Here is a 27912-nt window from a genome sequence, read left to right on the forward strand (position 1 = left end):
CAAGGCCAGCCTGTCTTAAAAAAAAAAAAAAAAAATGTTCCCCTCAGCCTCAGACTGGCTGTAGGATGGGATAAAGTAGAATTTTAAAAAGGCCTTCAGAATGTATTATTGTATGTGTGCACAGTGTGTGTGTGTGTGTGTGTGTGTGTGTGCTGAATAAGCGTGAGCATACGGAGGTCAGGACACAATGCTCTGGAGTCAGGTCCCTTTTTCTACCCTTACTTGCATTCTAGAAATCAGACTGAGGTCACCAGGCTTGCAAGACACACACCTTTACCTGTTAAGCTATCTCACTGGCCCAAAGTGTATCTATTCTTTCATTATTTTTTGTTCAGTTTTAAATTGTACTTTGTTTTTTGGGACTGGGTCAACTCACAGAGATCTGCTTGCCTCTGCCTCCTGAGAGCAGGGACTAAAGGTGTGCACTACTATTTCAATCTTTTCTTTTTTTAAGTGTGTGTGTGTGTGTCTGTGCAGGTATCTGGGTGCCTGAGGAGGCAAGAAGAGGGTATTGGGTCGGTCTCCTTGGGCTGGAGTTAAAGTGGTTAAGAGCAGTCAGACATGGGTGCTAGGGATTGAACTCGGGCCCTCAGAAAGAGCACCAAGTGCTCTTAGCCACTGAGCCAGACTTTGGGTTTTGAACCATGTAAACACAGCACCTCCTCACATTTATTTCAAAGGAAGGAAAGGTGGTTAATATGGCTGTGAGCCCAGCCTTGAGCTGTGGGGAATTCTCACATGGCGGCCCTGTACAGCCAGGCGAGGTTGTTCGGTGCCATAGGAACTGGTGACCTTCTGTCTAGACCAAAGACATACTGTGGCAGTGAGGGTCCTGGGCCCGTGCCCCGCTGGGCTGGTTGAGCTGCCTCCGGGTTCTGTCCCCTGCAGACACACCAAACAATTGTGGTACAGCTGCTGCAGTCCACCACTCGGCTGCTCGAGTGTCCTTGGCTGCAGCAGCAGCATAAGGGCTCCGTGGAAGCCTGTGTCCGCACCCTCGCCATGGTGGGTGAGTACCCTGCTGGGGACACCAGCCCCATAGCGACCACCTTATCCCTGAGCGCGAATGTCACCCAGGGTGGTCACATCCAGCCGGGGTTACTCTCATTGCCTCTTGCTGATTGTGTGTTTGCAAGTGACCCAGGCAGGAGGTGGTGCTGGGTTCCCTGTGTGCTGGGGGAATCAGGCGGAACGCCCAACAGGGCACAGGCCATACTCTTCCCTGCCCCTATGTGGCAGCCTGAGCCTGGCCCAGCCATCCATACCACCCTGTCCTCCGGTGCTGCCCTGTCTTACAGCCAAGAGCCGGGCCATCTTGTTGCCCATGGATCTGGATGCCCACATGAGTGCCCTGCTCAGCAGTGGGGGCAGCTGTGCAGCCGCAGCCCAGCGCAGTGCTGCCAACTACAAGACGGCCACGCGGACCTTCCCTCGCGTCATCCCCACCGCCAACCAGTGGGACTACAAGAACATCATTGAGAAGTTGCAGGTGGGCGTGGTTGCCTGGCCCCTAGGACGGACCTGCCCTGGGGAGGAGGGGGTTGCTGCCCCTCAGGCGGTGTATAGTCTTTGGGAGATGGCATGTGGCCACACCCTGGTCATCTTGAGCCAGGTGGTGACCCTGCCCTCCCTCCCAGGACATCATCATGGCCCTAGAAGAGCGGCTGAAACCTCTGGTGCAGGCCGAGCTCTCCGTGCTGGTGGACATGCTGCACTGGCCTGAGCTGCTCTTCCTGGAGGGCAGTGAAGCCTACCAGCGCTGCGAGAGTGGGGGCTTCCTGTCCAAGTGAGCAGGGAAGGAGGGCGTGGTGACCTGGGTCTGGGCTCCATTGAGGCAGGTGGCCCCTTAAGCCTCTGCCTCTGCCCTAGGCTCATCCGCCACACCAAGGGCCTCATGGAGTCAGAGGAGAAGCTGTGTGTAAAGGTGCTCCGGACACTGCAGCAGATGCTGCTGAAGAAGAGCAAGTACGGAGACCGGGTGAGTGCCGACACCACCGGGCCAGAGCGGGCTCAGGATGCAGGACATTGGTCACCAAAGGCCTCATTTGTCCTTCCAGGGCAACCAGTTGCGGAAGATGCTGTTGCAGAATTACCTCCAGAACCGGAAATCCAGCTCCCGGGGCGAGCTCCCTGACCCCACAGGCTCTGGTCAGTGCCGTGGGCCACCCCTGCCCCACCCCTCGTGGCTGGCTCCTGATTGCAACCATTGTCTCTCATACGAGCTTCTCCCCAAGGCCTGGACCAGGACTGGTCAGCCATCGCAGCCACCCAGTGCCGGCTGGACAAGGAAGGGGCCACCAAATTGGTCTGCGACCTCATCACCAGCACCAAGAATGAGAAGATATTCCAGGAGAGCATTGGCCTGGCCATCCGCCTGCTGGATGGAGGCAACACTGAGATCCAGGTGTGGGGGTTGGAGCAGAGTGTCTTCACCTCTGGTGATGCTGCCTGCGTGGGAGAAGCCGTGGTGCTGAGGCTGGAGGCCTGGGTGCTGGGGGCAACTGGTGCTGGAGTCCACCTTCTGAGTCTGCACCTGTTCCCCTCGCCCAAGCCGGCCTTGTACCGACTCTGTCCTGTCCCACTAGGCCCAACATTCTAGCATTTCCATGTCTGCTCAGGCCTCTTCCTGCTTCCTCTTCTCCATCCGCCTCAGCTTTGGAGGCCTGGTCTATTCCAAAGCCCTGACTCCTCTATCCCCATTCATTCATTCACTCTTCCCTGACTCAGCCCTTTGTTCACATTTCCTGTTCAGCACTGAACACCAAACCGTCACTGACAATGACGTAAGCACCAAGCATCCGCTCTGAAAAGGAGACAAAATCTGTTCTCTTGATGTCTGTTTTGGAAAGGACATAGGCAGAGTGTAGACACTGTGGAAAGCAGCATCCAAGCCAGGAGATACGGAATGCAGGGCACAGGGTTGTGTTAAACAGTCACAGGCTGGGCCTAGTGGCTTGGGCTTGCCATCTCAGCTACTGAGGATGCCGAGTCAGGGGGGTCCCAGGTTCAAGGCTTGCCTGGACTCCAGAGCAACTTCAAGGCCAGCCTGAGTACTGTCACTCAAACTTGTCTTTAGTAAAAAAACAGGTGGTGGCACACCCCTTTAATCCCAGCCCTCTGGAGGCAGAGGCAGGTAGATTTCTCTGATTCGGAGGCCAGCCTGGTCTGTATGGTGAGCTCCAAACAGCCAGGGCTATGTAGAGAGACTCTTACCTAAAAAGAAATAAAAAATTAAAAAACAAAACAAAGCACACCCGGTGGAGCTGGTGATCCAGCACGGTGGTCCTGGCCCAGCATTCACAAGGCCTTCGGTTTCACCCCTAGCACAGATGGGGAAAACAGTGACGGGCAAGTCTGGGGGACAGAACTAGAGACCTGAGGTGATGCTGGAGCTGTGCGGGAAGAGTGTGCAGAGCAGCCCTGAAGGGGCTGGAGGAGGGAAGGCCTGGGGTCTTAGGAAGAGACTCTCACGTGGCCTCGAGGCCCTGAGTGGCGGAGGCTTTTCCTCCGAGGAGACGGAGCCCCTGAAGGCTGCATGCACTAGAAGGACAGGACTTAGGCCTCCAAGGGATCGCTCTGGCTGCAGTATGGAGTAGCTATTGGAGCCAGTGGCCAGCAGGGCCTGGGCAGAAGGCAGGCCACAATCACCCCCCACACGCCCGGCATTGTGGTCATGGCAGGTTGGCCTTCCCCATTAACTGCTGAGGTCCCAAGCCCATCCCTAGCCTCCATCTCAGGGTACATGTGTCTCTCAGACTTCCTTTGCATTGAGTGGTGCAGTCAAACTCTGTAAGTAGCTAAGGATGACCTTGAATTCCTGATCCTCCTGCTGCCACCTCCCAGGGCTAGGATGATACCCACCTACCACACCCAATTTCGGGTTAGGGTTTTTGAGGCCTACCATGGCCACCCAGAGCTAGGCACAGTGCTGAGGCTGCTCGTCACCTCCCATCCATCTCCAGAAATCTTTCTACAACCTGATGACTAGCGACAAGAAGTCAGAGCGCTTCTTCAGGGTGCTGCATGACCGTATGAAGCGAGCCCAGCAGGAGACCAAGTCCACAGTGGCCGTCAACATGAGTGACCTGGGCAGCCAGCCTCGTGAGGACCGTGAGCCAGCAGACCCTACCACCAAAGGTTGGGCTCCAGGCAGACATGGGGTGTGGGCCAGGATAAGACTTGCAGGGCACGGGGGTCTCACAGATGGGGAGAGGCTTCCAGTAGCCCCTGCCTTATCAAGTCTTGCCCCACAGGCCGTGTGGCCTCCTTCTCCATGCCCGGCTCCTCCCGCTATTCACTGGGCCCTAGCTTGCACCGGGGGCATGAGATGGGTGAGCGCGGGCAGAGTAACGAGATGGGCACCTCCGTGCTCATCATGCGGCCCATCCTGCGCTTCCTGCAGCTGCTGTGTGAGAACCACAACCGTGACCTACAGGTGAGTGCCTTGCCCATGCCTGCCTGTCCCCCACTTCCAATCAGCCAGCATCCCCGGCATGGCCACCGGAACTGATGTCCTCTTGGTGGGGATGACGGTGCTGTGCCGCTCCCACCCTGCCTGTGCTCCACAGAACTTCCTGCGCTGTCAGAACAACAAGACCAACTACAATCTGGTGTGTGAGACCCTGCAGTTCCTGGACATCATGTGTGGCAGCACCACGGGGGGGCTGGGGCTGCTGGGGCTCTATATCAATGAGGACAACGTGGGCCTGGTCATCCAGACCTTGGAGACCCTCACAGAGTACTGCCAGGGCCCATGTCATGAGAACCAGGTGAGCAGCCTCGTGGTGGCAGTGGTGCTTGTGAAGGAGCCAAGTGGGTGTGAGCGGGGCTGCAGGGCCACCCCGACTCTGATGGGTCTGGCGCTTGCATCTCCCACTACCTCCTGTCAGACCTGCATCGTGACTCACGAATCCAATGGCATCGACATCATCACTGCGCTGATTCTCAATGACATCAGCCCACTCTGCAAGTACCGCATGGATCTGGTGCTGCAGCTCAAGGTGGGGCCCAGTGGTGAGCATGCCGGCTGTGCCTGTGAAACGTGTGTTCACGTGTGAGTGACAAGGGTGCTTAACAGGTGTGGCACTATATTGTGCTGTATGTGGGGGCCCCTTCCGTGCATGTGCAGGTTGCACTGGCTACACAGGAATACACGTGTGAACAGACATCACACTCACCTTGGGTTCCCTGAGCACTTCCTGTGTGTGTGTGTTAGTACGGGGGTGGGGGGGGCTTGAACATATTTGCTCAGGGTGGGTAAGGCCGGCCTGTAGGGGATTAATACACTGGACACTTCTGAGCATACCGACATCTGAGAACAAAGTAAGGAGGAGGTTAAAAGGCCGTAATGGGGGCTCTTAGATTCAGCTTGCTTCCTACACCCCTCCACCCAGGACAATGCCTCCAAACTTCTCCTGGCTCTGATGGAGAGTCGGCATGACAGTGAGAATGCGGAACGCATCCTCATCAGCCTGCGGCCTCAGGAGCTGGTGAGCGCAGGCTGGCAGCAGGAGAGGACTGCGTGGGGGGTACAGGGATGGGGGTCTGTGCCCCAGGAGTGGGCATAACAGCAAGTGCTGTTGTTCCCCGTCCCACCCCCCAGGTGGACGTGATCAAAAAGGCCTACCTGCAGGAGGAGGAGAGGGAAAACTCAGAAGTGAGCCCACGTGAAGTGGGCCACAACATCTACATCCTGGCGCTTCAGGTACCAAGTGCTGCCCGTGGCCCTGGCCCTCTGCGGCCATGCCCTCCGAACAATGCTCACAGCTGTCTTGTCCCGTCTTCTGCAGCTTTCCAGGCACAACAAACAGCTGCAGCACCTGCTGAAGCCGGTGAGGCGCATCCAGGAGGAGGAAGCTGAGGGCATCTCTTCCATGGTATGGCAGGGGTGAGAGTTTGGGGGTGGGGTGGGGCTTGAACCCAGGAGCCTGACTTGGTGGAGTTGGATGGACTGGTGGCTGTGAAGGAACAGAGCTGTGACGTGAGGGCAGGAATGAGACTTCTGTGGGAATGAGAGAGAAGCAAGGGGCAGGCTAGAGGCAGAAAGCTGCGGTCATCCAAAGCCAGCCTAGAACCAAGTGAGCTTGGATCTGAGAGCCAGGCTAGAATCTGTGGGTGGGGCTTGCAGCTGGACTGGGGTACAGTGCTGTAACCTTGATACAGAAATGAGAGCAAGACCTTGCATCTGGGACAGGTCTGGAATATTGGAGCAGGACCCCGGGACAGGGCTGAAGGGGGCACCAACTCCCCTTTCTGGTTGAGTGGGCTTGGTCTGGGCTGGTTGATGGGTCACCCCCAGGAGCACACTCTGGATGGCTGCAGGGCTGACCCAATGCCCACACCTCTGCCCCCAGCTCAGTCTCAACAACAAGCAGCTGTCCCAGATGCTCAAGTCCTCGGCGCCTGCCCAGGAGGAGGAGGAGGACCCTCTGGCCTACTACGAGAACCACACCTCGCAGATTGAGGTGAGGCAGAGGACACCGGGTGTGAGCTGGGGGCAGTGAGGGCCTCTGCCCAGTGTGACCAGGTGTCGCCTGACCAATCAGATTGTGCGGCAAGACCGAAGCATGGAGCAGATCGTGTTCCCCGTGCCTGCCATCTGCCAGTTCCTGACAGAGGAGACCAAGCACCGGCTCTTCACCACCACCGAGCAGGATGAGCAGGGCAGCAAAGTGAGCGACTTCTTCGACCAGTCCTCCTTCCTGCACAACGAGATGGAGTGGCAGCGTCGGCTTCGCAGTGAGGACCGCGGGCCCTCCCCTCCCTGGGGCCCCTCCCCTCCCTGGGCCCCCAGACAGAGGGGGTGTTTGGACCCTCACGCCACACTGTCTCCTCAGGCATGCCGCTCATCTACTGGTTCTCCCGCCGCATGACACTGTGGGGCAGCATCTCCTTCAACCTGGCTGTGTTCATCAACATCATCATCGCTTTCTTCTACCCCTACGTAGAGGGTGCATCCACAGGTGAGGCTGCCCGCCCCTCCCTTGCACAGTGGGGAGACACACCCCTGCATTGCCCTGTGGGCCCTCTGCATGTTATGAGGGCAAGTGTGGCTCAAGGGACAGAGAGGTTGGCCTCCTGGGAGATGGCCTGTGGGCATGTATGTGTGCACACATACAGACGTAAGCCAGAGACTTGAGATGTCTGCAGCAGCTGGCAGGGTGCGGCAGGTACACTAGGTCCTTAGGGGAGGTTCTAGGGGCTCTGGGATTCACACTGGGGCCGTCAGGGCTTAAGCACCCTGCTCATGCCTGCCCACTGCCCCCAGGTGTGCTGGGCTCCCCACTCATCTCGCTGCTCTTCTGGATCCTCATCTGCTTCTCCATTGCGGCGCTGTTCACCAAGCGCTACAGTGTCCGCCCCCTCATTGTGGCGCTCATCCTACGGTCCATCTACTACTTGGGCATTGGGCCCACACTCAACATCCTGGGTGCCCTCAATGTGAGTGCTGCGGGGTCCTCTGGCCACCCCGCTCACCTGCTGATCCCTGCCATTCTTGTGCCAGCTCCTTGTAGGCCTGTTCTGGGCTTCTCGCACAACTCAGGCAGTCAGGGATTAGCCACTTGAGATCAGCAGCCTTGGGCGTCAAATGCAGGGTTTTTGACATCCCCTGGGCCATGCACAGGTGGATGTCAAACTTACGACTTTTCCTAACACAGCACTGTAAGACTGGGGTCTTCTACGTTCCAGCCTGCTTCACCTGAGCCTCAGTTTCCCCAGGGCTTCACTTCTTTGATACTGCACCTCTCACAACTCATTCCACGGGACTAGCCTCTGGGCTAGGCTTGGTGGCAGGGCTGAGGGTTAGGATAGATGATGGGGTGCTGACTGCCACATCCTGCCCTCTCTATCTAGCTGACCAACAAGATCGTGTTTGTGGTGAGCTTCGTGGGCAACCGTGGTACCTTCATCCGTGGCTATAAGGCCATGGTCATGGACATGGAGTTCTTGTACCACGTGGGCTACATCCTGACGAGCGTTCTGGGCCTCTTTGCCCATGAGCTCTTCTACAGCATCCTGGTGAGCCTGCAGTTGGGCTGGGGCCACGGGCTTCCAACCCCAGTTTCTCATAAGCCTCCATCTGTCCCATTCAGAGGAGGGATCAATCCGGACTTGGCCAGGCCAGGCATTTGTCCTCCAACCTCTGACCTGAACACAGTGTGTAATTCTAAGCAGGTTTCTTATCTGCCCTATGTCTCATGACAACTTTGCCTCCTAGAATCACAGGGTGAAATGTACAACTGTGTGAGAAATGCTTACAATGCGTCCCTGGGAGTGTAGCGTAAGAGTTGCCAACCTTCCGGAGTGGCTGGTGTCCACTCAACATGACACCTCTCACATCTGCCCCTGGTCTTAGAAGCACAGATTTTCCTAGAAACCTCCCAGTTTACTTCACTCCGGCCTGGGCACTGACCCCACAGGCAGGGCCTGACTTACTGAGGTGCTGTCCCTGCAGCTCTTCGACCTCATCTACCGTGAGGAGACGCTGTTTAACGTCATCAAGAGTGTGACTCGCAATGGCCGCTCCATCCTGCTGACTGCCCTCCTGGCCCTCATACTAGTCTACCTCTTCTCCATCGTGGGGTTCCTCTTCCTCAAGGATGATTTCATCCTGGAGGTGGACCGGCTGCCTGGGAACCACTCCAGAGGTCTTGGGAACTTCCTTTCTGGGGTGGGTGTGTGGGGGTGACAATGGGCACGCAGAGGTAACTGTCAGCACCAGGCAGGGCATGCCTGTTCCTCTAGGCTCCCTGCCTCCTCCTGTTGGGTTTTGGGGACATCTAGTCTACACCAACCTGCACGCTCTAGTTCACTGCAGCCTGGGGGGTAGGCAGAGCCATGGAAGCCTGGCAGACCTGTCTGTCATGGAGAACCTGGTGTCTGCAGGGGCTGCCTTGGGCCAGGCCCAGAGTCACAGAGACCCTCCCTAGCTGTATGTGAGCCAGCAGGAGGGGAGGCCTCCCAGGGATGTGTCTCAGGACAGACTAGAGCAATGCTAAGGTCAGACAGACATTTGTATCTCCTTGTGACCTTATTCCTATCACCTCTAGCCAGCACCCTGGAAATGTCACATGGAGCTGCCACATTTATGGGCACATGTAGTGGGGACAAGATAGACTGTGTCAAGGAGGTATCGGTGCCTGAGATCCTAGAAGGTAAGGCCGAGACACCTGCAGGATGGGGTGGGACAGGACAGAATGGGCAGCCCGGGTCTGAGCGTACTGACCACCCACAGAGGACGAGGAGCTGGATAGCACTGAGCGGGCCTGTGACACTCTACTTATGTGCATCGTCACCGTCATGAACCATGGACTGCGCAATGGTGGTGGTGTGGGTGACATCCTCCGCAAGCCCTCTAAAGATGTGAGTATCCCTGCCCTGCCCTTGGGCCTCAGCCAGGCAGCAGCTGGGTCCCCTCCATGCTGACCATCCCACCCACTTCTGTGAATGCTCCCTGCTTCCTATACCCAGCCAGTTTCTGTGACATTGTCCAGAGCTACCCACCCCAGCCCACTTAGTCTCACTGTAGACGCTACAAGGGACGCCATGGCAACAGTCTTGGCTGAGGCTTGGGAAGGTGTGAGCCAGGCATCAGTCTCTGGCTTCCTCAGCCCGGGGGCGGGGATGGGAGGGGCAGGGTGGAGCAGGACACTGAGTCAGCTCTGTGAGGAGTCTCAGAACTTAACACAGGGCTGCTGGCTGTCCAAGCCATCAATTCCCAGTTGCTTGGGAGAAGTCATCTCTGGCTAGACAAGGGTTCTGGAATGTGTGAGACATCCTGAAAGTTGACCTAGGAGCTCACATCTGCCCTTCCCTTTAACTAAGTTAAAGGCAGAAACAAGGCCTGTTTTGTAACAGGACAAACTTGTAAGGGCTTCTTCCTCCTGGCCAGCCCTTTCCAAAGGTCAGCTCAGGGCTTCTTTGAGTTGACAGATGATGCCACTGCCATCCTTAGGCTCCCACATCTCTCTCTTGGGGCCTGGAGTGAGCACAGCCACACGGCCTGCTGAACTGTGTCCTCACAGTACCCCCCCCCCACCCCTACCCCGCTGTGCAGGAGTCCCTCTTCCCTGCCCGGGTGGTATACGACCTCCTGTTCTTCTTCATCGTCATCATCATTGTGTTGAACCTCATCTTTGGGGTGATCATTGACACCTTCGCCGACCTGCGCAGTGAGAAGCAGAAGAAAGAGGAGATCCTCAAGACCACATGCTTCATCTGTGGTGAGGCCCACTTCCGCGCTTAGCTGGTTCCTGCTGTGCCGCTGGAGGCTTCTACACCGTGGCACCCCAGTTCCACCCCTGCTGAGGCCCCCACACAAGGTGGATGGCTGCTTGCCCATTCCAGGATGGAGGGAGCCCACCTAGCTTGTGCTGGGATTAGCAGGACTTGGGAAACCACTGCTTCAAGCCTGGGCCTCCAGAAGAGGAACCTAAGGGCACTGTGGTCTCAGGCTTTTGGTTTCCATCCACTGCTTCTTTCAAACCCAGTGACCAGGGCCCAAAGAGCAGGGGTCACCTGCAGGACAGACTATTGACCCGGTTAGTCCTGTCCCCACTGGGCTCAGGCAGCTGCTCTGCAGGAGTAGTGTCTCCATGGCTGAGCAGTGGGAGCTTTAACAGTGACCCAAATAGCCCAGGGTCAACTGAGCGTTAAGAGAGTGACCCAAATAGCCCAGGGTGAACTGTCTAAAGCAGTCACCATGGTGGCCCTCAAGTGGGTAATGGCTTCACTTCCTCCCTCTGCCCCCAGGTCTGGAGAGGGACAAGTTTGACAACAAGACAGTCTCCTTCGAGGAGCACATCAAGCTGGAGCACAACATGTGGAATTACCTGTACTTCATCGTGCTGGTCCGTGTCAAGAACAAGACGGACTACACAGGCCCCGAGAGCTACGTGGCTCAGATGATCAAGGTGAGTGTGTACACCACTGCAGGCCTGGCTCTGCTGGTCCACAACCTGGAGGAGATGCTACATCTGCTGGCCTTGGCCTGAAGGTTAACAGCTGCCGACGGTGTCGGGCCAGCCAGGGAGTGAGGAGCAGCTGCGGCCAGCCCTTGACTGTGCAAAACTCTGCTAGCCACCCTGGATTCACTCTACTGATGTGAGGAGAAAATGAACTTGCAGGGAACCCGTCAGCCCTGGAGGAACATGGTGTACCAGGGCCCTAGCGTACAGCAGTGGGGGGCAGTATGGAGTGGGGAGAGGCCACTGAGGGAGGCTGATCCCACAGGGCCTCTGAGAAGGCACAAGGGAGGATGACTTCCTAAAGTCAGCATTGCCCCAATCTGAGAGAAGGCCTAGAAAAGCTTAGAAATACCAGGCTTGGAGGAATTAAATATAATCCTTCCGATTTCCACAGTCATGGCGGCAGTGAAGAGCTTTGTCTCGAGGGGTTTATCTGTTGGTCTGAGAATTCACAGCTTGTGACAGGGAACCAGAAAACTGCTTTGCTGGTGCCTCTCCCTCCTGCTGCCGCGTCTGTCCTGGGAAACATGCGCTAGCCCTCCCTAGCGAGGCCTGGCTCTGCTGGCCATCCGTGTACCTCCCATCTTCCTTGGGTATGGGGCATCACCTCTGTGGCAGCAGAAAGGAGGGTGCGAGGGCAGGGAGTGAGCAGATGGCAGAGATGCCAGCAAACGGCTTACTAGTGGGCAGGGCCACCTCACGAAAGGCAGCCTGCTGTGGCGGTGGAAGCCCACCTCTGGCTTCCTCCTGCCTGCCTGGGAGGACCAGACCAGGGATGACACACTCCCTGCTAGCCATCTGGTTAAGGGTGTGGCTGTCCCTGAGCAATGCCTCCCTGGTCCTCACCCCAGCACTTTGTTCCAGAACAAGAACCTGGACTGGTTCCCACGGATGCGCGCCATGTCCCTGGTGAGCGGTGAGGGTGAGGGTGAACAGAATGAGATCCGAATCCTGCAGGAGAAACTTGGCTCCACCATGAAGCTGGTGTCCCACCTCACCGCCCAGCTCAATGAACTCAAGGAGCAGGTGTGTTCCCAACCTCAGGGTCCTAAGCTTCTCCACCTGTGGTCTGTCTTCTGTAGCAGCCAGGCAGGCCTCCAAGGGTTCAGTGTGGCAGGAACTTGTCTTCCTTTGCATGTGGCAGCAGCTACCCAATATAGCTCCATAACCCTTATCTCCCAGTTGCACCCAATCAAGGGTTTGGCAGGCTGAGGACACCCTGGGGGTAAGGGGAGGACGCAGCCTTTCAGGGTGCTGGGCCACCTGACGAGACTTGTTTAACTCAGATGACAGAGCAGCGGAAACGGAGGCAGCGTCTGGGCTTTGTGGATGTGCAGAACTGCATGAGCCGCTGAGCAGAGCCACAGAAGCCCCCACAGGAGGTCCACGGCAAACATTACTGCCCTTCCTCCAGGTCAGGTGGCCATCGACCCATCAACCTCTGGAGGCCAGGTGCCCACTCCACCTCCTGCTCTGCTGGCAACCCTCCCGCAAGCCAGGCTCTGGCCAGCAGGGGTACTTCAGAGCACAGTCCTGCTTAGAGCCCTTGAAGAGACTCAGTTTACCTTAATGCCTTAGAGGACACTAGGTCCTCCAGACTGTTGTGCCTTGAAGCAGTAACTGACATTCCTCAGTGGTCCTTGCAGGGGTTAGAAGTGGGCTGCCTCTCATCTCCAAGCACTACATTGTGGCTGTTCCCTGCCTTCCTCCTGCCTCAGGAAGGTGGTAGCCTGCTGTTATTAGCTACTTAGGGCTTGATACTTAACTTATTCCCCGGGGTTATCCCACCCTGTTGTGCCTGCTGGGGACAGTGTGCTGAACTCTTGGCCCCATCCAAGGTGCCCGATGACTCAGGATGAATGGCTTTGTAGGCAAGAGTCACTAGCCCAAGGGGCAGGACTGAGCTGTGTGGAAGTGGTGTCCTGACTGCTGTTTTCTCTTTGGTGTCGTGTTTTACAAGTCCTATGTCCTGAGAACTAATGTGTTGATTGCCTTAAATAAATTAATGGAATCCAAGTCCACCAGGGGCTGCGCTTCTGCTTCCCACACAGCTGGTGGCCAGTGTGCCCTGGCGGCCTGGCCTCCCCTCAGGCAGTGCCTACAAGAGCTCTGGTTACTAGACTGGCTGCACCGGGCTGCAGGCCCGGCCTCGATCCACTTGGCCGCTGCAGGACATCTGGGTAGGATTGAGACCTAATAGGAGCGTGAGGTTTAAGCAGGTACAGTAAGGTGGCCTGTGTGTCTTGTAGCCTCCGCAGAACCTGCCCGGTGCCGACGCCGCACTCAGTTCCAGCTTGGCTACGGCTCGGCTGTCCCTCAAGCCACCTAGGCATGTGTACTTCTGCAGGGCCGGAGTGAGAGACTTGAGCTGAGTCTGTGGTAGAGGGCCGGACAGGATGTCTGCTACAGGATGCCCGTCTCCACACTTAACTGCATATCCTGGTGTCTCCCCAGCTGCTCCTACACAACAGGGAGCCTGAGGACCTCACTGGGTTGTGGACCTTCAGGCTGGGAGGGTCCTACGTTCCCTCTGCCCTGGCATATGCTATGCGGCATCCCTGCTCAGGCAGACAGGGCCTCCCCCATGACGGGCCGGTGAGTCAGTTCCAAACAGGGAGAGTGGAGAACTGGGCAGCTTTATTGACGAGGCTCAGGTACGTGGGCGGGACAAGACCCGAGCCCAGGCTTTGTGCTTCTCCTCTGGCCTCGTGGGTGCAAACTTCTCCTGGAGTTTCTTCCACACGCTCTTGTCCATCTCCTGAAATTCTTCCAGGGTGTCTGCACAGGGAGAGACAGAACGCTGATGTCACAGGCTGTCCCCAGAAGAGCCCACTTCGCTTTCTAGTGCCGGGTCTGTACGGTGAAAGGCAGTTCAGTGGTTATACCGAAACATGACAGGCAGTAATAGGACACACGCATAAGGGTTACCTGACCACCTCGTCAGCACCACAGATGTACACTTCCCCAATCCACAGGAACTTGCAAAGAAACGGCCCCAATTTTCTTCAAGCCAGGCCACTCTAATGTCTACCTAGTTATAGGTACCGAGGTAGAGGGAGGTAAGCCCTTGGCTCCAGAAGCATCAAGATGAGGCGCTGCCAGGCTCAGCAGTATGGGTCTCTGCAAGCTGGAGGGAGAGAACGGATGCCTCCCCGCACCCCTGTCCTGAAACCTTGCAATCCTGAGTTCAACTCTAAAACTAGGACAAGACCACAAACCTCCCAAGCTGGGTTTGTGGCAATCAGGTTGGTAATGTCAAACCTTCATAGTGGTGGTGTGTGTGTATGTGCACATGCAGAGAGCCATGTTTAAGAACCACACACATGAGCCATGCAGTTGTACTCCCACCACTCATGAGGCAGATCTCTGGGAGTTTGAAGCTAGCCTGGTCTACATAATGAGTTCCAGGACAGCCAGAGCTACACCGAGAAACCCTGTCTTAAACCCACCCAACACACACACACACACCATGATCCAAGCAGTTCTTCCCTAAGCTGACAGTTTGAGTTTGGTGGTTTTTCTCAGTGTGTCCTGTGCACAGGACACCTAACGGCATTCTGGCCTCCTATCCACCAAGGCCAGCATGGCCCCACCCACAACCATAAGTGTCTCTGGACATGGCTCATATCTATGGGGCGGACAACTATAGTAGTCCAAGAACTCTCCTCAGGCCAGGCCAGGCGGCGCCGCGCACCTTCAATCCCAGCACTCAGGAGGCAGAGCCAGGTGGATCTCTGAGAGTTTGAGGCCAGCCTGGGCTACAGAGTGAGTTCCAGGAAAAGCACCAAAGCTACACAGAGAAACCTTGTCTCAGAAAAACAAAACAAGAACTCCCCTCAGCTAAGAGCCCGTGACATATCATTTTATAGTTCATAGATATTAAACTTAGATCCTATCATGGTACTGCTTAGCTTTCAGGGACTTGATTTTAACAAAAGCGCTGGCTTGAAGGACTGTTTACGGGTAGGTGGCTCCACATTCGCTTGGGGCGCTGTGTGGCAGCTACCAGCACAGCCTCCCACCCTGAGACTTTCACAAAGTCCAGATCCCCAAACAAGACCCAAAGTGTGACACCGGGATCCCTGCCCTCTGACACACTAAGGCGGCCACACTGCAGGCCTGGCTGGTCCTCTGTTTTTGTGGATCCTTGTTCAGATGGTCCTGGCTCCACACAGTTACAACAGAAACATGAGGCCTGCTGTGCACACATTGTTGGAGTTTCCTGGGCGGACTAGAAGCCAGACCACAAGTTACCATGCTGCCCGCCACCCGCCCAGAGGCTTCCTGAAGTCTAGCAGAAGGGACAAGCACAGGCCGGTGGGAACCCGAGTCCATGCTAAGCTCGTTCTCCAAGGCACTCCCTCACTGCTGGTGATGACGTCACCAGGGTTGTGGGAGTAAAGAGAGGCCACACAGCAAAGCCTGCTCTCCTGAGACACAGCAGATGCCACAGGTTCCCATCTGCTCAGAGGTGAGAATTCTAGAAGATCAAATCTCCACTGCCGAAAGGAAGGAGAAATTTCTAGAGTACCAGACAGCCAGCCGTTCAGGGCCATGCCCTCACTGAAAAGGTTAGCCTATTTTTATATACAATATCCTTGGCAGTAAAAATAGCAATTTTCCAGTACCTACCTGCTCTGACCCTGCCCCCACCCCCGCCAACCTTTCAGCGACAATGGAAATGGGGAAATAGGGAGGGGCTGACTGGCAGGGGCTTCCTTCCTACCAACTGGGTTCTAGCATGAGTCCTAAACAGACCTCGTTAGACGCATATCGAACCTGCAGACCACATCTCCTGGGACAGATAACTCACAGGCGGATATCCCCATACTCATTTACTGAATGGCTTTTTGTTTTAATTAAAAGCCTCATTGTTTATAAAGCCCCCCTAGGACCATAAAAATAAAATTATTTTCCTTCCATCCTGATTCCAATGACTTCCATTTGGCAAATATGTGGTCCCTTGTTCCCAGGCACCAGTCTTGAATTAAAAGTATAAAGATGATTTTCTCTTCTAAGTAATGCCTTTGACCTTTTCCATATTCTGTGGCTTAAAACACATGAGCCCTGTAGCTTAGGGTTTCCTCTGAGCTATTCCTCAAGGCTTTTCATCATGCAAAACTGTCTTATTAGGCAATCCTTTTCAGCCTTCAAGCTCATAACAAGCCACCCAGGGAGGGCAGCCACGTCTCCTACCTGTGGACAGGATCAGCTTGTATTCTTCCACGGACAGACCACTGAAGCTGGTGTCTCTGGGGCGAGGGTACTGGCACAGGGCAGGAGAGAAGGGACACGTTAGCTCTGCAGGACACTGGCCTTGCTGCAATTTACCTGGGCCCTGGGCCCCGGAGCCAGAACCTGATGAGGAGCAGCGCCACCTGGAGGCCAGGACTCACACACACACAAGCCACAACTGTGGAGAACTGAGAGGCAGGCCCAGGACTCAGAATTTCTAACTACTAGCTCCCAGGTGACACCCACAGAGCTGCTCAGGACCACACTCAGTAGATGGCATTTGGAAGGAATCCCTTTTGCACACACAGGCTCTTCCATTTGGCCATGTCTATTTATGGAGCTACTGAATATATTTTTCGAGTCTGGAAAAACCACACTACATGCATTTTGACAGTAATGTCAAGGCTGAGGAGGAGCAGAGCTAGGTGTGACAGGGCTGTTCCAGTACTCCATCTTTATCAGCGTGTGACATCAATTCCATCACCGAGTCGGAAATACGAACAGGAGCACATGGCTTTTATTCAGCAGACCTTTAAAGGCCTCTGCCAGGCACCATTGTTGGCTTAGCTGAAAGTACTGGTTACACTTGAACCACAATTTACAAAACACCGTATAATCACGTTTCACCCGTTCTGACTGGTCCTCCCATCGGAGGCTGGGACCAAAGCCTGCGCCCACTCACCTTGTGTTTATAGTAGTTTGAATGCAGTCGTGCTAAGCTTTCGTACATCTGATCACAGGCCTCGGGTTCTGCCACCTGAAAGACAGCAGGCCCCCGAAAAGTGAGCGGAGGTGGTGGCCCCTCGCTGCACCTACACCTCCAGGGAGGGCGCTGTGTAATGATGCATTCAGAGGAAGCACTGCTGTCCCGGCTCCGTGGGAAGCAAACCTCCCTCCATCTCCCGCTAGGAGAAGCCACCTTAGTGGATGCCAAGTCCCACTTCACCCACCCTCAACCTGCAGGGTCCCTAAGCCCTCAAAACGCAAACAAGTTTTCAGCGGCTCTGTGCACCTTGGGAACCACCATGCCAGCTGCAGGTTGCAAAGGACATGCTGGGGCAGTGTGGGCTCCAGGGGTCCAGAAGGAAGCTCAAGAGATGGCAGGGGAAGAGAAGCCCTCCGGCTGGAAGGACCATGTGAATGAGGAGAGGATGCAGGGTGTTGCCATGGAGGCTGCAGAGCACCCGGGTCTGCCCGAGGTCCAGGACGGAGACAGAGACAGAGAGAGAGGAAGGGTGGGCACGCGCTTTGTGAAATGAGATCAGTACGAAGTAGATTAAATACTCTTTAGGAAAGACCAAACAACCACAAATGAATAAACGAAACCTCCAGCACTTTCATCTCTATGCAAGAAGCTAAGACTGCAAGGGAGAAACCATCTGGGGTGCAGGGCACACCCGCAGTCCCAGCACTTGGGCAGGGGAGTCTGAAGTCAGCCTGGGCTACATGGAGAGCTCTAGCCGACCCTGGCCTGTAGAGCAGACAGTCTGAGAGGAAAGGAAGCCATGTTGCAAAGCAGGTGAACCAAGTAGGACCGAGACAGACTGCGCTGTGTGCAGCCAGGAGGCGGCCCAGAGCACAGGCCTGAAGGAGGCAAGGAGGAAACACCGAGGGAGGGAGGCAGGCCTCTGCTAGGGAGCTGCTCATCTTTAACCCTTCCTTTTCTCCACCCTTGCCATCTGTGTATATACCTCATTACTTTTCTCTGCCAGGAATTCTGAAAGCTCTCAGAACCAAACTCTTATATAGTTTTCCCAGAATTCAAATGATGGCTTTTTTTCTGACTTAAATCCTTTCTTGAAGAGCAAGCATATAAATAAATCAGGAGTTAAGCATTTCAGCGAGGCAGCCCTCTTCTGTCTGTGTGTCAAATGAGGTCCCAGCACTCAGCCAACGCAGCACCAGACCTGCTTTCCTTTCTACCAGATGTGCCCTGCTCAAGGTCGGCAGGGGCTGTCCAGAAAGCCACTGGAGGAGAGCGAGCTGTGGGCTGAGTAGAGACTGGGGTCAGCTATGTGACAAAGACTTAACTAATTTCAGGGTACAAAACAGAGGGAGGAAAGTGGGGCTAGCATGCCCCTGGGCAGTTCTCCCCGACAAGGGCCAGCAGGACTAGGGCAGCAGCCATGCTCTCCAGGGAGGAAGTACTTAGCACACTGATGCTTCTTTGGTGGTGGGGGGTGGGGGGTTCACACAGGGTCTCTATGTAGTTCTGGCTGTCACTACGCACTATGTAGAACCAGGATGTCATTGAAGTCACAGAGATGCTCCTGCCTCTGCTTTCTGAATGCTAGGATTAAAGGTGTGGGCCACCATGACTGCTGGCACACTGCTTCTTGAGTAGGTGTGGGTAACAGCTACTCAGAAGTCAGCACACAAACCACAAGCTCTGGGCCGAGGACACAGAACGAAACCCTGTCTCAAGCCAAGTACAGGGTCAGGGAGACAGTTCTGCTGTTAACATGCTTGCTGTGCGAGCATGAGGATGCAGTCAAGCCCCAGAACCTGTGCAAAGGCTGGGTACTGAGGCACACACTCATCATTAGTTGCGGTACTTGGCAGATGGAGACGGTGGATCTCTGTGGCTCACTGGCCTGCCTAGCCTACTCAGCGAGTTCCAGGGCAGAGAGAGAACCTGCCTCAAAATAAATAAATAAAAAGAAAAAGGTGGACAGTACTGGAGGAATGACACCAGAAGCTGTCCTCTGACCTCGACATGTATATGTGCAAATGTGCACACACACACCCACCTCCACATGTGCAGCTGCACACTCACAAACAGCAGTCACACAATACCTAAACACCAAACAGAAAAGGTCATTTCCTCTGCTTGTGCTCTCCACACCTGTGCTGACTGTCCACTTACAAACTCCACAGCCTGCACAAAGTATCTCCACGCATGGCCTTGGTGTGAGCAGGGGCCTTGCAGGGAGCAAAGGCCTCTGTGGCTGCAGAACAGTGGGGACCAGCCGCCCTGGTGGGATCCTGGCACCATTGTTCACTAGCTATAAGATATTGTGCAAGTCACTGACCCTCTGCCCATTCACTTAAAGAAAGCTGCCATGTTCCTTTCCCGTTCCCTGAATACACCCATTCTTGTGAACATCTGATTACTCCTAAAGCCCTCTTGCCCCATAATGCTTGGGCATGTGCTCCTGGGATCTCTCGTGTAATCACGCAGGACAACTAATGCTGATACGATGCCATTTATCTAATAATCTGTGCCCACAGTCCAATCCTGGCCACTGTCTGGGGGAACCCTCACAGGGCAGAGGACCACCTACTGTGGTCCACTGTCCTGTGCCAATCACCTTTCATCCTGGGCCTCAGCCTTTCTCATGTATCGCCACTTTTCATGTATACTTGTGAACTTGACTTTAAAAAAGAAGTGATAATAACAGCCTCTACCTCCAAGGGTGGTGTGAGGCTGAAGGAGGTGACATGACTGCTCCTGACCTGGAACTTCAGGAAATGGCGCCAGTGTGCCTTAGGATTATCAGCACAGTACTGGGGCCGACTTTTCAATACAAACATGGAAGAGAGCACTGCTTAGACCAATACAGAGCACACAGGGGTGTGTAATGTGCGTGGCCCGTGCAGCGGGAACCAAGGAAGAATGGAGAAACGTTGCAGCAGAGATCAGCTGGAACACAGCCCAGAAGGATCCAAGGAGTGGGCCTGAGTGGCCAGTGCATCTGGCAGGAGTGACTGGGGATGGGGGCAAGACAGTGGGAACCATGGAAGCCCTGCCAGCCCACACTGGACCTGACCCTGACACCTCTGGGCACTAAGCATGCCATGGCCAGGCAAGGGGGCTCTGCCAAAGGCTGTTCATCTGCACCCACCCCTCCCACCCCCGGGCGCCTCCCTCCCAGGCCTCTCCTGGGCAAACCCACACTCTAACCAGACCTGAGCCCCAGCCAGTCTCCCCATAGACACAGCCCTGATCCTCTCCCAGCTGCTCTGCTTCTTCCTGCCCACCCACCCCCCCAGCAACCAGGGAGTCTCATCCTGTCAACTCACTCACCCCTGAACAGCAGCAGCAGACAGGATGAACGCAGAGGCCAGGGCCTTGAGTGCACAAATGAAGTGACCCCGGGAACCCTCAAACTCCTCAGTGCCCTCTGTTCCTCAGGCCTGTAATCTCTGAACTCGGGAGGTAGGGGGATGGTGAGTTCAAGGCCATCCTGGGGGTCTAGTTAACACAATGCAAAATCATCTGTCATCTAATTTCCCACTAGGTCAGGTGTTTACAATTACAGAAGGCTGTAGAAGCAGCCCAGTGGAGGTGGTAGGAGTTTGCAATATGCCAATTTCTAGCAAATTCCTATTGCCTGAGGAGAGACAGCAAGAACAGGTCCCATTCCAGGATCCATGTTACATCTAACTCTAGCTCAGCAATTAAAACCTAGATTTGTTTGCTACTTAAAAGCTATCAACGGGACCCCTGTCTCACTCCCGAACCCTCACCCCACACCCACCTACACCTTACACTCCAGTCAGAGATCCCGGCACAGGCACTCTGGAGCCTGGAACACCCAGCATTTCTGAAATGTCTTCTGGGTTTTAGGAAAGACTCCTACATACAAAGCTTTAAATTACCTGAATTTTGCATTTGCACCTAATGAGATTATGGACATTTTGGGACAAAGAGCCGCACATGGGCGTTATGAAAAATTCAACACTGTTCCCTGAACACGAATGAAATGGAGGCTCCGAGACAAGTGCCCTTTACAGTTCCATCTCGTTCCCTCTGCATTTCCCTGCTCAGCCGTCAGTAAATTTCTCTTTACCATATTAAACTTTTATACATACAAATCTACATCAGTGCCGTAGGCACTGATTTCAATTTTCAAAATTGAATTTTGGGTGGTGACAGCAATTCGTACAGCGGCCCCTGTTCCCGTCACACACGGGAAGCATAAGCACATTGGGGAGGGCGCCACAGACTGTTCAGCTAATTAAGGTGGGGCTGGATCTGGTCCAAGAGGCTCTGTGAGGAGAAGGCTTCAGGACTCTGTAGTGAACTTCTGACATGAGCCATGCTGTCGCGGAGCACATTCCCGTCAGTGCAACTGGAGGTTCATTTCTTAAGCACCTACTATGGAGTGAGTGCACTGCTAGGGGACCAGACCGTGAGGGACATACAGGAGAAGCAGGCAGTCAGGCTGAGGGGACAAGAGACACGCACACTGAAAAGCTGTGTGGAGCGGAGTGGCAGAGTCAGGGAACAGCAGCGCTGCAGAGTTGAACAGGACAGGTGGCAGTAAGGATGGAGTGTCACACAGGGCACAGAGCACACACAGTCCCTAGTTGGTCCAAGCTTGAGTAGTAGGAGATCCAAGCTGTTTCAGGAGACAGGGCTTCAGTGGCCGGAGCCACAGACCACTGGCAAGCTGTGTTTGGGTTTTTGGTGTGGAGTACAGCAGTTCAAAGTCACTAGGTCTCAAAGATTAATAAAGACACAAGCTCTGAAGGCGGCAAAGCAAGGGCCTGAGAGGGCAGGCTTCTGAGCATGCTATACTGTTGGGTGGAGAGGCAAGGCTGGGAAGCCAGGCTGGACCTGGATACCCAGAGCTGGCCGGCCGGCCGGCACTGAAGGCTCAGAGTTCCTGCCAACGCCCAGGAGGCAGCAGGCCAGTTCTAAAGATGTCCGAGGAAGTGGTGACCACTGGAAGCAGCCATTCACCTCTGAGAGGAACAGCCATGCACACACGCAGCTCTCTGCTCCGAACACTCTGATCCCATCCACTCCAACCGAGGTGAGTAAAGACAATGACACTCACAATCTGTCCTAGGGATCACTGTGCTCACAACCCACCTCTGCAGCGCCTTCAAGTTACAAAGAGCACAATCTGTCCTTGAGACCACATCCTCAAAATCTGATTTGGTGGCTGAAGTACACACCAACAACACCGTGATGCCTTCTCTGTGGCCGTCACATGCCAGGCCCCATTGAGGTGCCAGGGATTAGGCTTCAGCTGGATGACTACACACCTTGGATTCCCTTTGAGGAGGTGTGGGGACTGTTTTCTTTGCTAGAAATCCAGCAAAGCTTGACGTCTTTCCCCTTGGCCCATCATCTAACCTTTCACAAAACACAACTGCCACAGCCTGTGCAGGACAGGCAGCAGCATCTCCAGACCCTCCCCAGAGCTGGCCTGAGCTGGCCACCCTGCAGCTGATTCTGAGAGATCTGCTCTTTACCTGCAGTTCAGTCAATAAGCACAGCTGCTTGCCCCTCCCCCACACCGAGATTCTTTAGTGCTTTTGTGAAGCTCTTAGGTGCTGCAGGGAATGAGAACGCTTAAGGAACCTATTCAATGGAGACAAGACCCATAACCATGAACTTCAAAAGGGAACAACAGGAGGGAAGGTGGTAGAGGAGGTCCGTGTGTTCCGGCTCCCCGCTGCCATCTCCCCTCCCGGTGGGTTTGGGGTGGGCCCGAGAGAAGCCCCAAAGGGCAACCTCTGGTGGCTTAGAGAGAGGCGGAGGGTTTGTGCTCAGGCTCGGTCTGAATTACTAATTGGCCTTTCTGTGCTGGTGTCCCACCGAGCAGGAGCAGCACCTTTCTTCTGGCTGCAGCACTGGGGAGGCAGGGTGCAGGCAAAGAGCAAAGTGCCTGAGGTGGTTCATTCTCTGCCCCAGCAGTGAATGGGAGGGAGGGAGGGACTTGATGTTCACCGAGGAACTTCACAGGGGTCTCTCAAGAGGACTGACCACAGGGGACCTGCTGACGCCGGGCCCCCCCACCCCCCTGCAGACCAGGGCACTGGCTGGGCGTCAAGGGACCTGGCTCAGCCGGTTTACTTTTCTGATTTGACTTCAATGTAAGAATCAGGACAGTGATGGCTACTTCACTTGGTGGCACAAAGGATAAAATCAGATGAGATGTGCCAAGTGCTCCAAGCACCTTTTACGTCCTTGTTAGATAGATCACAGGAAGCCAAGAGGCCGAGAGGATGCGGGTCTCCACACAGCTGCTCCACCTCCTCCAGTGCCGCTTTCTGGACAAGTGGCAGAAAGGCGGGGGACACAGCAATCAGCCACCCCCAGGGTCTCATCCCGTCTTCTGCTGTCGGTTTAATGAAGCGTCTCTCAGAACCACCTTTCTCTCTCAAGGTCTTTTCTAAGTGATCCGGGGGTGGAGGTGGGAGTGACTCACACACTGTTCTCTGTCCCAGCCAAGGACTGCTCCTTCCAAAAATTACCACCAAGATTTACTAAGCCCAGGCAGGCTCAATTTCAGGTGACATCAGGATGAGCTACAACAAAGGTCCTGAGTAATGTGTCCACTGCCACCATGACACCCTAATTCACTCCACCAAGAACACATCCATCAGCTGTGGCAGAACCGTTGGTGAAGTCCTGACTTGCATCTGCAGCTATGACTCAAGTCTGTGTGGGCCTCAGCTGATCAGAAACTGCGTCCCTAGGTGATGACAACATATGACAACTCCCAAAGAGAAAGCTGGCTGTATTATGCTAACAATCAAGTAGGTGAGTGTCAGTCTCTCCCTCTAGCCTCTGGCTGCCCAACTAAGGTCCTTGGGGCCAAGGAGCAGACCTCACCTACGTCAGCAGTGCCTGGGACTCCACACACAGAAAGCTTCAAACCAAGGAATTTACCAAGTGAGTCTGCATGCAGGACACAGAAGCCTGCCCTCCCACCTCAGCGCTTCTTCCAACTTCTGCTACATGTGCAACCGGACCGGAGATGACTGGCCTCACAAACCACAACCACTTGCTTGCTCATTCAGATATTCACTGGATGCTTTTGTGTGCCAAGAACCATATTGGACATGGTGGATGAATGGGGGTGGGGGCTTCATCCCTATTCTCAGGAGGCTCATAATATAAATTAGGGAGCACAGCTCTAGAAAGCCCATGGGGTTTGCCTCAAGATCCATATGATATGGGTCAGTGAAGACCACTAAGCGCCATGTGAGGACCTTGTGCATAGAGTGACCTCCCCAGACTCACAGAAGTCCTGGGCCAGACTTCCATCCACATTACTAACAGCAGTCTAGTCATGAGGATGCCACTGGCACGCCCTCACTCGTGAGGTAGGCTGGTCTAGCTGCACTATCCCCATGTTCCTGCTTTGGCAGGTCGTAGTCTGGTTTCACAGGTCATTTGTTTGGCCAGTACGTGCACTGTGCATCTCACTTGACACCTCTGACCTCTTGCCTAAGCCCCACGCTCAAATAACCTCCTGCCTACTTGACATTTCCACTTGGAAATGTCTATTCGGCATCTCAGGCTCAAAGCATCTAACATCAAACGCGCGATGTTCTTCCCACACCCCACCTGTTCCTCATCTAGTCTTTCCCATTTGAGTAAATGGCACCCAGCTGCTCAAGCCAAAAAAAGAAAAGGGGGAAAATCTAGGTGCTGTCCTTGGTTCCTCTTTCCTTCTACCCCACAGCCAGCACGTCCATGCTGTTAATGTGACTTGCACAATCCGAACTGCTCCAGTTACTTCCGTCTGTGTGTGGCCACCCTTATCCAAAGGGCCAGCATCTTCTCCTGGGGTACCACAGCAGGCTCCTCTGCAGCCTCCCTGTTTCTCTTGCCCTCTATAATCCATCTGCCGCAGCACCAGAGAAACCTTTTAAAATCAGGTCACCTCCGTCCCCTGATTAAATGTCCCCAGTGGCTTCTCACTGGCCTTATGGTAAGATCCGACTCCTAGTCGGAACCTTGAAGACCGAATGGGAGGACTGGAGTGGATGGCTGGGCAGTTGGAAGGAATCCAGGTTCAATTCCTAGTACCCACGTGGTGGCTCACAACCACCAAGAACTTCAGCTCCAGGGGATCCAACGCCCTCTTCTGGCCTCCGTGGGCACTGCACTAACGTGGTGCAGGGACATATGGGTAGGCAAAATACCCAAACACATTTAAAACAAAAACTGTACGGTGCCCGGCTCCTGCCCTTCCTCAGCTTCAAATCTTAGCTGCGGACACACCATTCACTACCCTTCATTCTGGCTTGCTTTCTCCTCGAAGTGCAGCGTTCGCTGTCTTCGTACATTGGGCCTCACCTACGTATGTCCCTCAGGCGAGCCCCAGGAACACCACATTTTCTGTGATCACAGAACTTATTGGGGCTGTCTGATGCGTCTACTTGTTCCCTGTGTCCCGTTCATTCAAAGCCACATGGGGTGGGGCTGGAGAGATGGCTCAGCGGTTAAGAGCACTGGCTGCTCTTCCAGAGGACCTGAGTTCAATTCCCAGCACCCACATGGTGGCTCACAACCATCTGTAATGAGATCTGGTGCCCTCTTCTGGCCTGCAGGCATACATGCTGTATACATAATAAATACATAAACCTTAAAAAAATAAAAAAGCCACGTGGGCAACTCCCGCTGTCTCCCTGGAACCTAACCTCGTTCGTGGCAAATGGCCGTGCTTGATAAGGGAACCTAGGCCAGAGGCGGGCGGGAAGGCCTACTACTCACACGAGGGTCCCGGGTGGAAGACCCAAACCCGTTGCAGTTTTCCAGGGCGAGAGGAAGAGGGGTTTTGGCGGAGTCTTGATGGGGTCCTTGGGGGCAGGCTCGGCTCACAAACACATTAACCATGTTACGGAAGAAACAACCCCGCCTTACAATTCGATTCTTTAGTGGCATCTGACCTCAGGGGCGCTCCACCGGTCTCTGGGGAGCAGGCGTCGCACTCCACAGCTCGCAGGAAGGTGGGGACCTCGCACACGTGCAGCCTGTCACGGGGCCGACGCATGCGCACACCCCCGCCCTGGCCGCCCCTCGCTCGACGCCTCCAACCTCCTCCCCTCCGGTCACCTGGGTGTTCTCTCCCTCCCGAAAGGCCTGTGCTACCCGCTTCCGCAGGTAAGCGCCCAAGTCCCGGCCCCGTTTGGTCTCGTCCACTGGCCATTCCTCGCAGAGCTTAAGGAAACGGCGGTAGCGGAGAGCGGCCATCTTGGGCCCCGCTTGCCCCGCCCCTGGGGGAGGAGTCGAGGCCGCGGACGGCGCGTGCGCACTAAGGCGCGCCGGCTTCGGCCGGCGGACATGCGCAGTTTCGCCGACGGCTTGCTGCCCTCCAGGCAGGGGCGCTGCTCACCAGTGAGTGTGAGTCCTGAGCTCTTCTTCAGTCTTCGTCCAGGAACTCGCCCAGCTCCCAGGGGCAAAGCAGACGCGGTGTACCCTGGAGACAGCTTTGCTTTTCGTTTTCAATGACTTCACAAGCTCGAGACTGAAAAAAGCTTCCCCCGAGACCTCCGGTGTTTTGCCTAAGGAAAACATTTGCATGTAAATACCGGTTGTTACTGGATGAAGGTGTGTTTGAACTTAATCTCTGGCAGGCACTTGTCAGCCACACACACCTGCCCACTCCCACATTTACTGCCCGGTACTTGTCTCTAGTACTTGGACCTCTGCTACAGTTTCTCAGCTACCATCCTCTATCTCTTCAGCCTCTCCAATATACTCCTCACCTCATGCATAGGCTTCCTACGTATGTAGTACCAAAAAGGTTGCTTCGGCCTGGAAAACTTTAAAAAAAAAAAGTGTATTTATTTATTTTATTTTATACGCATGAGTGCTTATCTGCATATATGTCTGCGCACCACAGCTGCACGTGGGTCCTGGGAACCAAACCTGATTCTCCGCAAGAGCAACCAGTGCTCTTGCTAGCTGAGCCATTTCTCCAGCCCCAAGGATGATTATTTTTGTTATGGCAAAATACAACATAAAATGTACTGTCTTTTTCTTTTTAATTTTTAAAATGTTTTATTGTATGTGTAGGAATATCTGCCTATGTGCACCAAGTGCATTCCTGGCCAGAAAAGAGCATCAGATCCCCTGGAACTGGGATCATAAACAGCTGTGAGCTACCACGTGGGTCCTCTGCAAGAACAGCAAACGCCCTTAACCACTGACCGAGTCATCTCTTCAGTCCCAAATGTGCCATCTAAACAACAGGGTGCTTGCTACATGGTCCAGGTCGGCCTTGAATTTGAGATCCTCCAGCCTCAGCCTCCCATGATTATAGGCACATATACCACCAGTGAAGTGCTTTACCTGGTGAGCCATCTTGCCGGCTGACCCCCTTCCTCTTCATATACATATATGGTTTTTTCTTTTGAGACAGAGTTTCTCTGTATTGCCCTGGCTGTCCTGGAACTCACAGACATCTGCCTGCCTCTGTCTCCCAAATGCTGGGATTAAAGACATGCGCCACCACCTGGTTCCTCTTGATATTTTTAACAAGGAATTTCACATATTTTGTTTTGCACTTGGCTTCTAGAAATTAGTGTTTAATGAGTGAATGAATGAACGAATGAACGAATGAATGAATGAGCAAAACCACATTCCAACCTAGGTCTGTCAGCCTTCACAACATAGGGATCAAACTCTTGAGGCGGAAGGAGGAGGGTTGGTGGGCGGGACCCCTTGCTGTGTAGCAGGTAGAGAAAGGGAGACCACAGGAGGAGGCAGGCAGGCTTGAACTTCCCCTGGCACCCAGCACCTTTCTCAACCTCTCCTCACTGAACTTATACTTCAGGTGAAACGAAAAACCATTCCCTGCCCTCAAGTTATTCTGCCTACTGCCTAAGTCAGGGGGTCTCCCCACCTCTGCCCCCAGGTCAGCTGTGGCCAGCCAAGTGCTCTTCAAAGTCATACCTGGGGTGGACACCATGGTTTCCAGCCCTGCCCTCAGTGCCTAGAACTGAGGAGTAAATGAAC

At 54.6% G+C, this 27912-nt stretch overlaps 2 protein-coding genes across 3 annotated transcripts in view; one reads left to right on the top strand and one right to left on the bottom strand.

Annotated features, from left to right (window-relative positions):
* The window catches only part of Itpr3 (inositol 1,4,5-trisphosphate receptor type 3), a 71540-nt gene extending 58557 nt beyond the window's left edge, over positions 1 to 12983 (top strand). The window contains 25 exon segments of the mRNA XM_059282438.1: positions 889 to 1009; positions 1299 to 1489; positions 1638 to 1786; positions 1870 to 1978; positions 2058 to 2148; positions 2235 to 2404; positions 3963 to 4137; positions 4254 to 4435; positions 4569 to 4769; positions 4890 to 5000; positions 5394 to 5489; positions 5603 to 5704; positions 5790 to 5876; positions 6354 to 6464; positions 6546 to 6738; positions 6837 to 6962; positions 7268 to 7440; positions 7855 to 8019; positions 8456 to 8648; positions 9051 to 9155; positions 9236 to 9363; positions 10058 to 10223; positions 10753 to 10913; positions 11832 to 11993; positions 12254 to 12983. Coding sequence (XP_059138421.1) covers positions 889 to 1009; positions 1299 to 1489; positions 1638 to 1786; positions 1870 to 1978; positions 2058 to 2148; positions 2235 to 2404; positions 3963 to 4137; positions 4254 to 4435; positions 4569 to 4769; positions 4890 to 5000; positions 5394 to 5489; positions 5603 to 5704; positions 5790 to 5876; positions 6354 to 6464; positions 6546 to 6738; positions 6837 to 6962; positions 7268 to 7440; positions 7855 to 8019; positions 8456 to 8648; positions 9051 to 9155; positions 9236 to 9363; positions 10058 to 10223; positions 10753 to 10913; positions 11832 to 11993; positions 12254 to 12322 — 3537 coding nt within the window. The 3' untranslated portion in view covers positions 12323 to 12983.
* Positions 12984 to 13584: 601 nt separating this feature from the next.
* LOC131926338 (ubiquinol-cytochrome-c reductase complex assembly factor 2) lies at positions 13585 to 26194 on the bottom strand. 2 transcript variants are annotated; one of them, XM_059281695.1, is made up of 4 exons: positions 26008 to 26194; positions 16885 to 16959; positions 16164 to 16233; positions 13585 to 13745 (listed from the first exon to the last, which is right to left on the bottom strand). In XM_059281695.1, the coding sequence occupies exons 1-4, from the start codon at positions 26143 to 26145 to the stop codon at positions 13618 to 13620; spliced, it is 411 nt and encodes a 136-aa protein (XP_059137678.1). In that variant the 5' UTR covers positions 26146 to 26194; the 3' UTR covers positions 13585 to 13617. The 2 variants fall into 2 exon arrangements, with proteins under 2 accessions (XP_059137678.1, XP_059137679.1); XM_059281696.1 differs by having other exon boundaries at positions 13710 to 13820.
* Between the last annotated feature and the right edge of the window lie 1718 nt (positions 26195 to 27912).

Source organism: Peromyscus eremicus, chromosome 16_21 (genome assembly GCF_949786415.1).
Source record: "Peromyscus eremicus chromosome 16_21, PerEre_H2_v1, whole genome shotgun sequence".
Classification (NCBI taxonomy): Eukaryota; Metazoa; Chordata; class Mammalia; order Rodentia; family Cricetidae; genus Peromyscus; species Peromyscus eremicus.

Excerpts from the sequence above, each read along its gene's own strand:
- LOC131926338 (XM_059281695.1), bottom strand. The coding sequence starts at position 26,145 with ATGGCCGCTCTCCGCTACCGCCGTTTCCTTAAGCTCTGCGAGGAATGG. Across the intron at positions 16,960-26,007 it reads GGGAGGGAGAGAACACCCAG|GTGGCAGAACCCGAGGCCTG; the intron begins GTGACCGGAGGG and ends GCTGTCTTTCAG. Across the intron at positions 13,746-16,163 it reads CAAGCTGATCCTGTCCACAG|ACACCCTGGAAGAATTTCAG; the intron begins GTAGGAGACGTG and ends CTCCCTGTGCAG.